The sequence below is a fragment of the Maylandia zebra genome, linkage group LG23 (genome assembly GCF_041146795.1).
Source record: "Maylandia zebra isolate NMK-2024a linkage group LG23, Mzebra_GT3a, whole genome shotgun sequence".
NCBI lineage: Eukaryota > Metazoa > Chordata > Actinopteri > Cichliformes > Cichlidae > Maylandia > Maylandia zebra.
This window is the reverse complement of record NC_135188.1, coordinates 20,261,332-20,277,560: the sequence shown is the minus strand read 5'-3', so window position 1 is coordinate 20,277,560 and position 16,229 is coordinate 20,261,332. Positions and strand designations below refer to the sequence as shown.

At 39.7% G+C, this 16,229-nt stretch overlaps 1 protein-coding gene across 1 annotated transcript; it reads right to left on the bottom strand.

The window, feature by feature from the left end:
- Positions 1 to 2,880: 2,880 nt before the first annotated feature.
- On the bottom strand, positions 2,881 to 15,726 carry LOC101480339 (uncharacterized). The gene is made up of 13 exons (XM_076880705.1): positions 15,648 to 15,726; positions 13,462 to 13,545; positions 13,267 to 13,377; positions 13,051 to 13,164; positions 12,290 to 12,403; positions 10,644 to 10,722; positions 9,949 to 10,177; positions 7,848 to 9,609; positions 7,582 to 7,755; positions 6,372 to 6,545; positions 4,655 to 4,810; positions 4,283 to 4,329; positions 2,881 to 4,107 (listed from the first exon to the last, which is right to left on the bottom strand). Exons 1-13 carry the CDS (start codon positions 15,695 to 15,697, stop codon positions 3,539 to 3,541), a joined length of 3,663 nt encoding a protein of 1,220 aa, XP_076736820.1. The 5' UTR covers positions 15,698 to 15,726; the 3' UTR covers positions 2,881 to 3,538.
- Positions 15,727 to 16,229: the final 503 nt, after the last annotated feature.

Below are 16,229 nucleotides of genomic sequence, written 5' to 3'. Positions count from 1 at the left end.
ACAAACCTGAGGTTTGCAGAATACTGAAATGCAGGTAGTGCCAGAGTTTCTAAGAGGGGTTTAAGACAAACATACACTGAGCAGTTGGGGATACAGGATAGATTTACTTAAATATGCTGAAGCTTCTTCCTTATGTGGCAGCACGAAGGAGGAAAACCAGTAAAGTTGACACCCACACTTTTTAGGTAGAAGGACTGACAATACAAAACAGTTAATTAAAATACTTTATCAACAAACATTAATTAAAAGGACAAGATTCACTGCCACCCTAGTTAAAATGGAACTCAGTAAAATAATTTAACAAAATGGTGGAGACTAACCACTTCGGGAGGCAACCTAAAGGAAGGAGTGCCCAAAGGTGCCACCAATTACTCACCCGTGTAATCTCTCTGCAATCCTCACTTCTTCTTCTTCTTCGTGTTTAACGGCAGTTGGCAACCAACGTAAAGGAGCATTACCGCATCCTACTGTTCCGGAGTATGGGTCTGCAATCCTCACAGCCACTGTCACTGCAATTTAAATGGTGCGTTATACCCATTTCCCGGTGTGTACACTCACATGCAGTGGCGGTCCTAGCCTGTTTGGCGCCCTGGGCGAACACTCCCTCTGGCGCCCCCCCCCCCCCCCCATAAAAAGAATCAGAATCAGAATGGGGTTTATTGCCAAATGTTGAGCAGGTTTACAACATTAGGAAATTGCTGCGGTGCTTCAGTGCAAACATAGTGTCATAAATAGCACTTAAATAGACATGGAAAAAAATAAAAAAAATAAAAGTAGGGATAAGAATTAAAAGTGCTACGTGGAAAGATATATACATGAGTGCAGGTGGTGATCAGTGTCAAACATGGAATGATGCAGTGACACAGCGTAGGGTCATGTGTTAGTGGCGGGTACAGTCATATGGTTATTGTTCATGTGTCCAACAGCATTAACATAAAACTGTTGTCGAAATTCACCAGAGAAACACACACACATGAATTTAGGGAGAGTATGCATTGTATGCAAACGGCTACCAAACAGCCATCATAATTCGTCATACAATGAGAACAGGACAAAGCAACAATTTACCATTTCTTCTTGGAGCAACTGTAATCCACATTATTTCCTTAGGGATTAATAAAGTATTCTGACTCTGATAGTTTCACGATACATGACCTGCCATTATCCAATGACACATCTGCTTACCTGTATCTTTTGCTCGTTTCTCCTCTTCTTTTCTATTTTTTCTAAACTGAGCACCTGATGGCTTTGAACTTTTCTTGTCCATCTTACATTGGTTTTCATTTTGCACTCCAGTATGAACACAAATCCCCCAACTCGAGGATCGCCACAACATAACCTAATAGACCTACACCTTAGTTCACAGATTCACTTTGTCTAAGGTGTATTTCTGGGATTTCACACAACCCAGGATTCAAATCATGAATACAAATGGGCTTGGATTTACAACATTATGAACCCCTTTCCACGGGTTGTGTGTGAGACTTTAAATCATCAAACAGTAAATTATAAATTTTAAATTGTTATTGATCCCTTTGCCCCGAGTCCTAAAGTGTATATTTGTTTTCTTACTCTTCTTATTCTTATATTTATTGTTTGTTTACTTGCACTGCTGTAACTGGAGCCTCGTCGTCTCGTCTCTCTATATACTGGACTGTATGTAGCGGAGATGACAATAAAGTTTACTTTGACTTCAGCAGCAATAGGCGCACCGAGGGCTCTCGTGCTCACTTTTCGCGTATAGAATTTCTATAAAACATCGGTGCAGATTATGTCTGTATCATGATGTCTGGTGTTTTCGTGTTTGTTGTTTTGTTTTATTTTGCGAGTTGGTTATTAGATGCTGCTCCAGCCACCAGTGAATCCCCCGCCGCCCTGCCCTCTCCTCCCTGTGCCGCAAGCAGCAGGCACACCTCGCAAACGAAGGGCGCCCTTACTCCCAGCAAATGGGTGATAGAAAACCGATCGGTGCCTGTACCATTCCCAATATGTGCTGGCATGATGTCGGGGCAGCATGAGTACGAGCAATTTTTTTTTTTTTGCCGATGCCCGTGATGCCGCCCCGGGCAACCGCCCGTGTCGCCCGTATCAAAAACTGCTACTGCTCACATGCATCAGAGGGAATTCCACCACATATCCCTAGCCTCCACAACAAGCAGCCATGCCTCCACTAAAGCTAAATCAAAAAATAAAAACAGAACAAAAAACAACAACTATATATTGTGACATATAAAACACAAAACAACTCAGTAAACGAGATATAAAAGAAACAAGAACGAATTCAAACACCCTAAAATGCAACTCCTTTAAAAGCATGATTAAAATATAACAAACAATTAACACTAAAACAGCATAAAACAAGGAACCAGCCAATGCCAGTAGTAAATGACAGCAAAGCTACAACAAGACAGCAGCAGTGTTTAGGCCACCCTTTAATGGTTATACAGATTAAGCAGTTGCCAGGAGAAATGAATCCAGTCTGCAATACTTAACAACAACCTGTAATCTTTGCCACCTTGAACAGGAATGAGTGCAAGTTGCCAGAGCTCAAGAGTAGATGACAGCTGTTCCTGATAACCAACCTCTGATTAACAGCTAAGGGAAGGGTGAATGTTCATGCTAGTGTTTTCAGTGGCAGAAGTGCAGTTTTGGGTCTCTTTGAAGAACGAAACATTGTTATAAGGTCTGCGATAATGTTTTACACTGAGGAGAGACACTACTCTCTACAGACTGACCCAGTGGACAAGTTAAGCATAACAAATAAGAAAACTACAGTAGTTATAGCAGTTGCTTGAAGGTCACTGGACATTAATATTAACATGCATTTAATAAAATCAGCACGGTTGATCATCCATATCACTGATATAATAAAACAGAAACTGATGCAACAACGCAAGTTTATTCAGGTTGCAGGAATCAATCAACATCTTCCTGCTTCGATATGTACGACAATGCTGATCATAAATACAGCCATAAAACTGTGTCATAAAAAACTGTGTCTTAGCTTTAGAGCAATGCAGCGTTAGTTATTAGTGTTTATTCTCCTTTAGGAAATTCATTTTTTGCTTCTATGAAATGTCAGATAAATATCATCACATCACACACACACACACACACACACACACACACACACACACACACACACACACACACACACGTTCATTTAAGTCATTAATTATGAATAAAATCTGGATAAACCCCGGCTGGTCTCTACACTTTTGTTCACTGAAAAATGATGTGTGAATGTCTCTGAAGAGTTTGTAAATTCATCTTCTGGGTTTGTGTAGCTCAGTGATTCCTCCCTGATATCACAGTTTGTCTCATGTACAGCAAACTAACTGCGAACAGCAAACTAAAGCATCTCAGGTGAGTTAAGTTTAGAGAAACACAGCATACTTCACTATAAAGCTGTGAGTGGAGGAGGAGGACAGAAAAACAACATGTGGATGCTGGAATAATTGTAGCTTTCATCGTTAAAGGACTAAGGAGACAAAGTTTACAAGGAAAGTGACAGACACGTACAGACTGCATTATCTGTTCAACAGTTTCTGTTTGCCTGGAAAATCTCTGATTCTACAGATTTACACAAACACAATGAAGAAACAGGCCTGAACGCAAACCCAGCATAAAGAGGTTCAGTGAATGTGGTGTTGAAGGTGTGGAGGTGGATCAGAGTGTCAGAGGAGACTCTGTAGAAGGACAGAGTGCCAGCAGGACAGTCCACATACACTCCTACTCTGTTAGAGACAGAGGAGGAGGATGAAGAAAAACATGTCTTTTGGTTATTGTGCCAGACAAAATAACGATTTTCAGAGCAGCTCAGACTCCAGGACTGATCATTTCCACCAAACAAACAACTAATACTGTCTCCTTTCCTTCTGATTCCTCCGTAACTCACTGAAATGTCAACCCTGCCTCTCCACTCGACCTCCCAGTAGCAGCGACCAGTCAGACCATCTCTGCACAGCAGCTGAGGACGGTCATCAAATCTGTCTGGATGATCAGGATATGACTGAACCTCCTCCACATGTGTCACCGTCCTGTTGTTGTCAGACAGTTTGAGGTTTGTGTGTACTGTGTTTGTGTCGATTGTGAGTTGACAGGAATCTGATGGAGAGAACAAACACAATCCAGCTGCAGTTATTGATCCATCATCTGTTCATTGATTGACACTTTGATGGTGAGTCCTGACATCAGAGATGTGAATGAGTGATGTGACAGTTTGAAGATGGTTGAATGTGTGCTGCTTTATTTTCATGAATCACATTAAAAACACACTTACACTTCCTCAGACCTGGTCTCAACCATTGGACTCCAGCAGGCTCCACCCTGAGAGAAGGAGGGGGGTCAGACCAGCACAGTCTCTTTCAGCATAAATAATATGTAAACCAATATGTTGTGTGTGTTAAATAATTTACTAATGGGAAATCATGAAACAGTAAGTTAGGCACAGAATTAATGTCCCAGGTGTTCTTCTGAGAAATCCCCTGCATGTAAAACTGGTCCTATATGTGTGATTGTTCATATAAAGTTCATATTCTGGCTTAAATAAAAGGAGAAAAAACTACCAGCACCTAGTGAAGGACAAAGAAAAAATTTCCACTCCTTTTTCCTCTATCAACATTGTACATGGCTGCAGCCAGTCACTCCATACCTGAGAGTCTCCAGAGTCAGCTGCTTCAGGAGATTCACTCCTGTCTCTCCAGGATGATTGTAGCTCAGGTCCAGCACTCTCAGATGAGTAGTGTTGGCGGTTACAGCTGATGTAAGGGAATCACAGCCTTTCTCTGTAACCAGACAGCCTGACAGACTGTGAGACACACAAAACACCACAAGTGGGGAAGAATTTATAAAAACTGGGACTTGGTCCACATTTTAATTAATGACTCAAACATAAATAACTAAAAAAAAATTAACAAGAGAGGAGACAGTATGGTTCCCTCAGATTTTGGCAGTGGAAATTGAATTTTGATACTTGGAAAAACACTGATTTCGTGAGTTTTAGACACAAATATAGTTAATGCCACCTCTATATTCAGTTTACAGTGTTGGGAAGGTTACTTTTAAAATATATTCCAATACAGATTACAGAATACATGCCCCAAAATGTATTTTGTAACGTATTCCGTTACATTACTCAATGACAGTAATGTATTCTGAATAATTTGGATTACTTAATATATTATCATGCTTTATCATGCTGCAGGTAAGGCTGCACTTTTTGCAGTGATCTCATATGGAAAACTATTCTGCACGTATATAAAACAGGTCCGCGGCTCCAAACCGTAGTAAAGGGACCTCTGGCTAATACGTCGGGTTCCGTGTCGGGCTCGTAGCTGAAAACTAGCTTTACTTTGTTGTCTGGGTCAACGTTGCTAGTGAGACAGACAGAGGCGTTGAAAGGCTGCTCCAACGGAACTTATTGCTTCGGAGGAAAACACGAACACAGTGTACAGTCGAGTCTTAATAGCTTAATTACAACTGGGCTCGGTATGGCAGTCCATTCTCCCTGCAGCATGGACTGCACTGCCCATAGGGCTACATTCTTTAGGGCTATGCCTGTAACACTCTGCCTATTGCCTTCACATTAAATAATCTTTTGAGTAATCATTTTTAAAAATATTTCTTCACGTCATTATGCGGGCCACAAGTAGGGGTGACATGGACTGCGAGATTGAGACACAGGCATTAGAGCCTCTTAATGCGTGTTTTGTTGGCGTTTCCACCGGCATGGAATTACCAGAAATAGAGAGGGCATAGCCTAACATATGAAACAGGAAAATACCGCCATGTAATCCATTTATTTCAGTAACTGTATTCTGAATACCACCTTTTAAACGTTAACTGTAATGGAATACAGTTACTCATATTTTGTATTTTAAATACATAACGCCGGTATTCCCCAATACTGACAGTTTAGAACCAAACTTTTCAGTAAGTGATGGAAGGATATGTTTAATATTTATTTTTCCAGTCAAATGGAAAGCTTGAACAGATAGACACGCAAATGGAATTTAGCCCTATAATAAATGTTGACTCACATTCTTACTTGCTGATTAACAGATCTCAAATATGTGATCATTTGTATTTAAAACCCTTTCAAATGTTCATAAGGACTGGTTTTCATTAGTAAGTCTAAGCTACATTTTCTATTTCTGAAGTGTCACTAACAATGCCCATGCACAGCTAAATAGTATTATTGTGTACTGGATACTAATTGCAGCATATGGCCTTCAGGGTACCCGTTCACTTTTGCAAGCACATCATAGAACACATAAACACCGATGGTTGAGTAAAGTGAATATGAAATCCAAACAATTAAAACAATGTAATTTTGAGTTCATGAGTTTAACAGTGTGATGAACCCTGACCTTAGAGCTTCCAGTTTGCAGTGTGGACTCTGCAGTCCAGCTGACAGGAGTGTCACTCCTGAATCCTGCAGGTCGTTGTTACTCAAATCCAGGTCTCTCACACTGGAGAACTGGAAGCTAAGAACTGAGGACAGACTTTCACAGCTTCTTTCTGAGAGGTTACAGCCGTTCATCCTGAAAAGATATTGTACAAAATTTTTGATGGAGACGAGTCTGCTTACAGAGCAGAGGTGAGAGCCCTGACATCATAGTATTGTACAACAACCTGCTGCTCAATGTATGCAAGTCCTCGGAGCTCATTGTGGACTACAGGAAAGTGCAGGGTGGAGGACACATACCCATTTTCATTGAGGGGAGAGTGTCAGATGCTTCAGGTTCCTGGGCATCAGCATCATTGAAGATCTGATCTGGTCATCACGTGGATGTGATCACAAAAGCAGCAAAAGTGTGCTGAGGAGGTTTGGCATGGACCCTTGAAAACTCCCCAACTTTTATGGATGCACCATCGAGAGTATTCTGTCTGGCTCTATCATGATTTGGTATGGCAGTTGTAATGGCTCTGGACCACAAAGCTCTATGGCTCTATTATTGTACGATCTACTGTACAATATAAAGCGCCTTGACAACGACCGTTGTTGTGATTTGGCGCTATATAAATGAAATTGAAAAGATGAAAAAAGAAAAGTATGAAAGGTGATCAGATCAGATCATATCACTGGGTCTGAACTGCCAGCCATCCAGGATCTGTTCAGATAGGGTTGTAAGAAGAAGGTCCACCGGATCCTCCCTGATTCCAGCCACCCCACCCATACACTCTTTATGGTCCTGCCATCAGGTATGAAGTATATAAGCATCTACAACCACACCAATAGATTCAGGTACAGTTTCTACCTGAACTTCAGAAATATAGGACAGTTTATTTTGCACAATCATTGTACACACTGTAACAGCAGTCTGGCAAGGAAGTAGCGGCTAGCAGGTCCAGCAGGCATGTGGTGTGGAGGTTAGCCGAAGCCAGTCAGTTAAATCAAACAAGAGACCTTTATTCGTTGTCAGCAACATAAGTTGCTGCTGCATAAATACCTGTGCTTCTTGTCTTTAATTACTTTGTCACTGATCTGTACTTGTTGTAACTTAAAGAGATTTATGAATCGGAAACTTTAGACAAATATCTAAAAAACATATAAACCAAACTGTGAGTTGCTCTGACCTGAGAGTTTCAAGTGTGCAGTGTTGACTCTTCAATCCAACTGATAACAGCTGTACTCCTGAATGTTGTAGGTCATTGTTGCCTAGTTCCAGCTGTTTCAGTCTAGAGGACTGAGAGCTGAGAACTGTAGACAGAGCTTCACAGCTTCTTTCTGAAAGGAAACACTCACTCAATCTGAAAAGACATAAAGATGAAGGCAAGTTTTTTCCCCCCATCACTGAACCAGAGCAATGTATTCAAATAATGTTAACTTGACAATAACTTACAGAGCTTTCTTGGAGGCTTTGACCACTGGCAGCAGTCTCAGTAGAGCCTCTTCTGAAACACAGTACTTCTTCAGATCAAACACATCTAGATCTTCTTCTGCTGACAGCAAGATGAAGACCAGAGCTGACCACTGAGCAGGAGACAGTTTATCTGTGAAGAGACGTCCTGATCTCAAGTACTGTTGGATCTCTTTTACTAGAGAACGATCATTCAGTTCATTCAGACAATGGAGCAGGTTGATGTTTTTCTCTGCAGATAGATTCTCATTGATCTTCTTCTTGATGTACTGGATGGTTTCCTGATTGGTCTGTGAGCTACTTCCTGTTTGGTTTAACAGACCTCGTAGGAGACTCTGATTGGTCTCCAGTGACAGACCAAGAAGGAAACGAAGGAACAAGTCCAGATGTCCATTTGGACTTTGTAAGGCCTTGTCCACAGCACTCTGGTAAAGGTGTGTACCTGTTTGTTGTTCTTCCAGCAGATTGACTCCAGAGTTAATGAAAGTCAGATGGACATGAAGAGCAGCCAGAAACTCTTGAATGCTAAGATGGACAAAGCAGAACACCCTGTCCTGGTACAGTCCTCTCTCCTCTATAAAGATCTGTGTGAACACTCCTGAGTACACTGAGGCTGCTCTGATATTGATGCCACACTCTGTCAGGTCTGATTCATAGAAGATCAGGTTTCCCTTCTGCAGCTGATCAAAAGCCAGTTTTCCCAGAGACTCAATAATCTTTGTATTTTCCAAACTCCAGTGTGGATCTGTCTCAACTCCATCATCGTACTTGACCTTCTTCACTTTGGCCTGAACCACCAGAAAGTGGATGTACATCTCAGTCAGGGTCTCAGGCAGTTCCCCTTCCTCTCTGGTTTTCAGCATATCCTCCAGAACTGTAGCAGTGATCCAGCAGAAGACTGGGATGTGGCACATGATGTGGAGGCTTCGTGATGTCTTGATGTGGGAGATGATCCTGCAGGCCTGTTCCTCATCTCTGAATCTCTTCCTAAAGTACTCGTCCTTCTGTGATCTAGTGAAACCTCTGACCTCTGTCACCATATCTACATATTTAGGAGGGATCTGACTGGCTGCTGCAGGTCGTGTGGTTATCCAGAGGTGAGCAGAGGGAAGTAGTTTACCCCTGATAAGGTTTATTAACAGCACATCCACTGAGGTGGACTTTCTAGGATCAGTTAGGACTTTAGTTCTGCGGAAGTCCAGAGGAAGTCGACACTCATCCAGACCATCAAAGATGAACAGAACTTTAAACTCTTCAAAGCTGGAGATTCCTGCTTCTTTGGTTTCAGTAAAGAAGTGATGAATAAGTTCCACCAGGCTGAACTTTTCCTTTTTCAGAACATTCAGCTCTCTGAAACTGAATGGAAATATAAACTGAATGTCCTCATTGGCTTTGTCTTCAGCCCAGTCCAGAATTAACTTTTGTGTTAGGACAGTTTTCCCAATGCCAGCCACTCCCTTTATCAGCACTGTTCTAATTGGTTCATCTCTTCCAAGTGAGGCTTTAAAGATGTCTTCTTGTCTGATTGTTGTTTCTGGTCTGTCTGGTTTCCTGGATGTTGTTTCAATCTGTCTGATCTCATGTTCATCATTGACCTCTGCAGTCCCTCCCTTCGTGATGTAGAGCTCTGTGTAGATCTGATTCAGAAGGGTTGGGTTTCCTGCTTTAGCGATCCCCTCAAACACACACTGGAACTTCTTCTTCAGGGTAGATTTAAGATCGTGGCAAACAACACCATGTGTTCCTAAATGAAAACAAAACCGATGAAAGAAATTCATTAATAAAAATATTTTATATGTATGTATGTATGTATGTATGTATGTATGTATGTATATATATATATATATATATATATATATATATATATATATATATATATATATATATATATATATATATATATGTATATATATATATATATATATGTATATATATATATATATATATATATATATATATATATATATATATATATATATATATATATATAATTCACTCGCAGTGTGGTTGCTTCAATAAAATGAAGATATTGGTAAATGTCCCATTTAACCAGTGGTTTAAATTCTACGAGAAATCCTCTTACTACTCTGCAGACGGTCAGCCAGCTCCTCCTGGTCCATTTTCCTCAGGAAGTCCAGTATGATTTTCAGAAAAGCCTCTTTGCTGCTCCTCCTCTTCTCTTCATCCCTACCTTCCAACACCTCCTCATCCTCCTTTTGCCTCTTCAAGCATTCGCGATAATCCGGACTGAGAACCTTCTGGATCTTCTTCAACTCATTCTTCACAAAAGTGATGACGTTACCCTCCAGCTCCTAGAATAGAATATTGTTTGAATGACCAAATCAAACTGAAGTAATGCAGTGTCTGTGTTGGAACTGACTGACAATCTGCTAGTTTACAAACTGTAGCATGGAGATGACAGTGAGGAGAATGGGTGTGTTTGTTCATCTGTACAGCACTTGGTCCATTGTAGTTGTTTTATACCTTTTTAGTCTATTCTATGTGATAGTTCATGCTGACAATGTGATGGCGTATAGTCCAGCGTAGGAATTGCAATGGACAGGTGATCAGATTGGCAAAGATTGGCGAATCGTTTATGTGGATTATAGCGTGTGTGGGTTTATTTTTTTTATTACATGCGCATTTTACATGATTTCTGCAAAACCCCTAATGGAAAGATACCATGGCCTGGGACATGTTAAATGCATGCTTTATAAATAAAAATGGCACAGTATTGTTTGGTATGTATATAAAAGTAGTTGGTTCACATGTACAGACCATAAATATGGTGTCCATATGCATTTGATGCTGCTGCACAGACTGACCACTTTGAGACTCAGAGGTCCCCTTGTCCACTCTGTGGAGGAATCATAAAAAAATTGTTCAGATTATTTCTGTCCACATAGGTCTATAAAGTGATGTTTGTATTTGAACAGAGATTCAATTCAGATACATGAAACTAACACTAACAAGCCTCAAAGAAGTGAAGCAACATTAAAGAAGACTGGGCCATAATTCATCCACTCTGATGTAAGTAACTGATAAAGTCATACAGAAGAGATTGACTTTGACTCATTGCTGCTAAAGATGTTTCTATAAACTACTGATTTGCACAGGAGTGCAAATAGTCATGTGAAAAACTTTCTTTTTCATTTTCTTATGACACGTTACAGTCCTGTAGATAAAATTTACTCTGTGATGTGGAGAAAACTCCATCCTTCAGAGAAGGGTTATACATGTTACTCATCTCTACACTCAGTCTTCTTTATGGTAGACTGTTTAAGTACACAACAGACATAAATGGGAAGACTGCAAGATAGAGACAAGTGAGAAGCGATAATAACCTGTCTGATCACAGTATAATTTGCCTTCATTTTTATCAAAATGGGAGGACTGTAAATACTCTGTGGAAAAGAAATGTAGGTATGTTCAACAATCAGAGATTCAGAGAAATTAAAAAGGAGAACAAATGATTCATAGCAGAAAACATAGAGAGTACAATAGTTCCACCATTTTGTGACGCAGAGTTAAAACTGTTATGAGAGGGAAGTTAATTTTAAGGGAAGCTTTTCAAAATGAAAAGGAAGCAAACACAGAAAAATGGATGATTTGAATGGATGGATTTTTGTACAGAAGCAAACAAAGAATTGGAAACAATTTTACAGAAAACAACTATTTTATCAAAATGAAGCTAATATGGTCTATATAAAGACGAGTGAAGGGAAAGAATTTTGGGCTATAAGGAATAACTAGAAGTAAGAAATATAGAGGTTGGCTGCATTTCTTGCTGAGATACATCTTTGAATGCTGAACATAAAAAGGACTTCTGGAAATATGAGTGCTCTCTACCAGTGTTAGGCTGGGATTGCAACAGTATGTGTGCTATTTTTATGTAAATGATTTAAATGATTTCCAATATGTTGCTGTTTCTAGACTTTTAATGGAACAACACAAAGCATCTCCCTTGGCTTCTGGCATGTTGCATCTCATTTTTATGTTTAAATCACCGTGTATCTATTATAAAATGATCAATCCATACTGGCAAAAAAATAAAATAAATAGAAATACCTGTTATTTCTCGATATAGACAGATTGACATGAGCTCCTGACTTACAGGTACAGTTTTAAAAATCAAATTAATGCTGGTAACATCATGTAGCAACATCCAGGACTGTCTTTCATTTTTCAATGCAACAATCCAAAATCATCCATAAACCTCTATAAAGATGAACTTCCCTGCTTCTCATGTGGTGTCATGCTCACCAAGCTTTTTAGCATCTTCCAGTCATCAACTGCTAGACCAATTGGAGTCTTATAGCCACTTTACTTCAGAAACACCCCCTACAGCATTTATTCTTTAAACTCTGACTGCTGTGTTTGTCAAGGGTGAAAACAATAGACACTGTTGAAACAAATCAGATTACCTCTTTACAGCAGAAGGCCGTGCTTTAAAAGTTTCTCCAATGCCCTTGGACTGGTTGCTCTTTAAGGACACGCAGCTCAGTTCAGGTCCAGGAAAGTCTTTTCTCCGAGGGATCCTGACAGAAAAAGAAATAGAACAACTTTAGAAGTAACTGATATCAACCTACTTGGATTTAGAGACATGCTGTCTTTAAACTTGTTGTTGTTCTTTAATCCTATATAATTCAACCATGCTGTGTTGATGGAGGATATTATAAGACATTTTCATGTTGGTCACAGTATTCTACATTTGTCATTGTTATGTTGCAAACCAAGTTATGGTTTATAGTGATAGTTAATAGCTGCTGCCAACTTGATGTCAAGTGTCCAAGCTGAGATGGTAGACATCTTGTAGTTAGGTCTGTAAGCTTTTGTACATTGACAATTTTTTCATAATGTAGCTTCTATATACATTTAAAATAGATTTTACATCTAACAATAAAGATGTGATTGAAATGCAGACTTTCTGCTTTAAACTAAAAGGTTTAACTAAAGTATTGTGTTAACTGTTTAGGAATTAAAGACATTTTTCTATCTAGTTCCCCATTTTTACTATAAATATAAGAATTTTTTTAATAAGTCTACAACACATGGAGATTATCTGCTGCAAGAGCAGAGTCCTACAGATACTCTTCCCTACATAAATGGCTCCCATCATGTCGATTCTTTACACTTAGTGGGGAAAAGAGCTTCAAACACAGTTACAGCTTTAGGTACAGAATACCTCTCTATCTCAGAAAGTTCCGCTTTAAAGGTTTCTCCAATGCCCTTTGACTGGTTGCTCTTCAAGGACACACAGCTGGGTTCAGGTTCAGGAAATCCTGGACTCTGAGTGATCCTGACAGCAACAAAAAAAAAATGAACACATATTTGCAGCACTTTAACTACATTATCCCTGTGTTAATAACAACTGTTCTAAAAGTAACTAATATCAGCATACTTAGATTCAGAGGTGCACTGTCTTTTAACATCGTCATTTGTTGACATCTCACTTTTGGCAGACTCACAGCTGGATCCAGTTTCAGGTTTGCGTTTGATTCTGTGTTTTTTTCTGTGAATAATGATGAAGCAGTGATGTTAGTGCTGAGCTGTCACATGGAGAAGAGTCATGGACAGTTAGAGATGGTCATCTCACCTCTGAGCTTTGGTCTGGCTCTCATGTTTCCCACACAGAGTGGTTTTAGAGGGAGGGACTCCCTCCTCTCTGTCCTCCATATTCCTGACATACGGAGTAGAAAGAGGACATTTAGAAATATTTACTGAAAAATCTCTTTGTCTGACTATTTGTTAATGACACTTAATTCTAAAATAATGGACAACACAGCACTGTGGATTGTTTTTCTTTGTAGATGTCTATCTAAAAATGCTGTAACTAATGTTAAAGAAATAATTCCACCATTATTTCCTTCAGTGCCATCTCTAAACACAATGCAGAGCAACTAATAGACGTCAATTATCTTGTTAATATTGTCAAAACCTCACTGTATATGACTCTTGATGCTCTTGTTCCTCTGACAAAGAAAGCAGCTAATTGGAGAGGTTTGACTCCCTGATGTAATTCATAATAAGTTTTACCCTGAAGCAGATAACTCATAAACTAGAGAGAAAGTGGTGTTCTGCTTGTTTAGCAGACCTTTGCCTGACCTGTCTGACCTGTCAGTGTGTGTTTCTTTATAATCTCCATCTTTGCTCATAGAGGATCACCATATTGTTTGGTGTTTCACTGTATAATTTTGGGGTCTTTTAAGTCACATCTACATCACTTCCTACCTTCACCTGCAGATGAAACACAAATCATTCATGTGCACATCAAAAGAAATCCTCCTTTCCGTCATGTTTGTTGTCCAAATATCAGCTGCTTCTTTTCTGCTTCATCTCAGCAGCTATTTTTATAGAGCTAGCTCACAAAATCAGTATCTCAATGTCAGGTTAAGGTGCTGACAACATTAGACAGAGAGCCCCAATGATCAAATAAGCAGCACTTGGTGGCTTCACTTTTAACATGAAGAAAGTTCCCTTACGGAGGAAGTTTGATAAGATAAGTTTTGAATTCTAGAATTAGTTTAGAAAATTGTTCATACATCTATTTTCTACTGCTTATCCAATTAAGTGTTATGATCTGGCAAAAGCCTATCCCAGCAGCTATAGTTTAAGAGGCACCTTAGAGTCACCAAGTAACCTAACATGCATGTTTTTGGACTGTGGGAGGAACATGAAACTTCACACAGAAAGTCTGGCAGGATCAAACCCTGGACCTTCTTATTGGGAGACAATGTCATGAACCAGCACAGCATCATGCTATCCTAATAAAATTGCATATATGTGGTTGAAATTCTTGTTTGAATTTTATGGTTTTTTTAAATGCAAGTAATGCATGTAAACCCTAACATTATTTGCTGGAGGCACACGGATCTGTTAGAGATTATTAGTGATATGCACCAGTGAATGCAGCCTAATCCTGGTTCGGACAAACAGGAGGTGAAGTTGTGTTTATTGCCTCCAGCTGTTTGAGTTGATCAGATCCCTTCGGTATATCACAGTCCACTTTTCTTTAACAAAGAGACACAGAGTCAAAGCTTTGGGTATGATTACATGCAAATCTTTTTCATTTTAAATCAATAAACTAATAAAAATGATGTTGTCAGCAACACAGGCATGAGATTTAAGGTTTATTGACATTCTTTCTCTTGTCTGAAATGGCATTGCTTCACTATTTAAAGTGCCAGGTTCACCACTACGTTGTCCTCTTGCATTATGGTACGTTTGAATTTTGCAGTTCCTCTATTCTGGACATTATGGTACAAGCATACAAGCAGGAATCCATGTCATGGGCTGTATCCCAATTCAGGGTCTGCAGCCTTAAAGTAAGCAGCCTTAACGGTCCACAAGGGCGGCGTACTCAAAGATCGCTAAGGCCGGAAGTGCGAAGCTTGTGAAATCGGACGGTCTAGCCTCCGTCGCGCTGCCCAGGTTGCCTAGCAACCATGATATAAAAAGCTTTTCCTCCACAGCAGGAAAAAAAACAACAACAATGACTTTTGCTCCACGGGAGAAAAAGCTGCCCTTCAGTAATCAATAGTGGATCCACACTAACAACGATTCAGAGATCAGCTGCTGACCGTCAGCTTATCTTTGCTGAGCTGGTCACGCACGTACACAAACATTAAATGGCCAGCTTTCCCAGCCCCTGCTTCCCAGTTCCAGCTGGAGCCGCTCCATAGTTCCAACTAAACGGAGCGGCAAATTTGTGCTGTTTGTGGTGGAACTAACCTGTACACAGCTGATGTTAGCAAGGAAAACATTACAGAGTGCTTCACTTACCTTTCACGGAGCTTCCCACAGGAGACGATCACCTGCGCCACACAGTTCATGAAAGTGAAAGTAAAAAAAAGATGGGCGTAAACACCCAGCCAAACACATGACACAGACAATAAAAGATACAATGTGTTTTCGTGTGCGTTATTATTTAAGGTGGAACTTCAATTTAAATCCACAGACCAAAAATTCAAATACACAAAGATAACTTTTCATAAGTTAGTGGGTTAAAGGGTTAATCTATGAAAAATAAGAAGCAGTGCGAGAGCACAAACCTCCACCAGGCAGCTGTCTCTCTGGGCAGTATTTGCTTTTAAGGGTTTTGTAATTTATTTTGTATATGTCAATTTTGTTTTCTTTGTTCTTTTTAAATGCCCTTTAAGAAGTTTCAAAAGATTTATCAAAGGTTGACCAGACATTACACCGTTAATAAAATGTCAGAGGTCCAAAGTAATGTGGTATTTAGAATCCCCATTTATATATTATCCCTTATATTCCTATATGTTGTCCATAGGAACACTGGCGGCAAGAGACAGTTTTAAACGGCTCTATATGGCATTATTATCACTCTGACTTTCAGATCAATAT

Excerpts from the sequence above, each read along its gene's own strand:
- LOC101480339 (XM_076880705.1), bottom strand. The coding sequence starts at position 15,697 with ATGAACTGTGTGGCGCAGGTGATCGTCTCCTGTGGGAAGCTCCGTGAA. Across the intron at positions 12,404-13,050 it reads GAACTTTCTGAGATAGAGAG|GATCCCTCGGAGAAAAGACT; the intron begins GTATTCTGTACC and ends TTTTTCTGTCAG. Across the intron at positions 4,108-4,282 it reads GAGACCAGGTCTGAGGAAGT|ATTCCTGTCAACTCACAATC; the intron begins GTAAGTGTGTTT and ends TCTCTCCATCAG.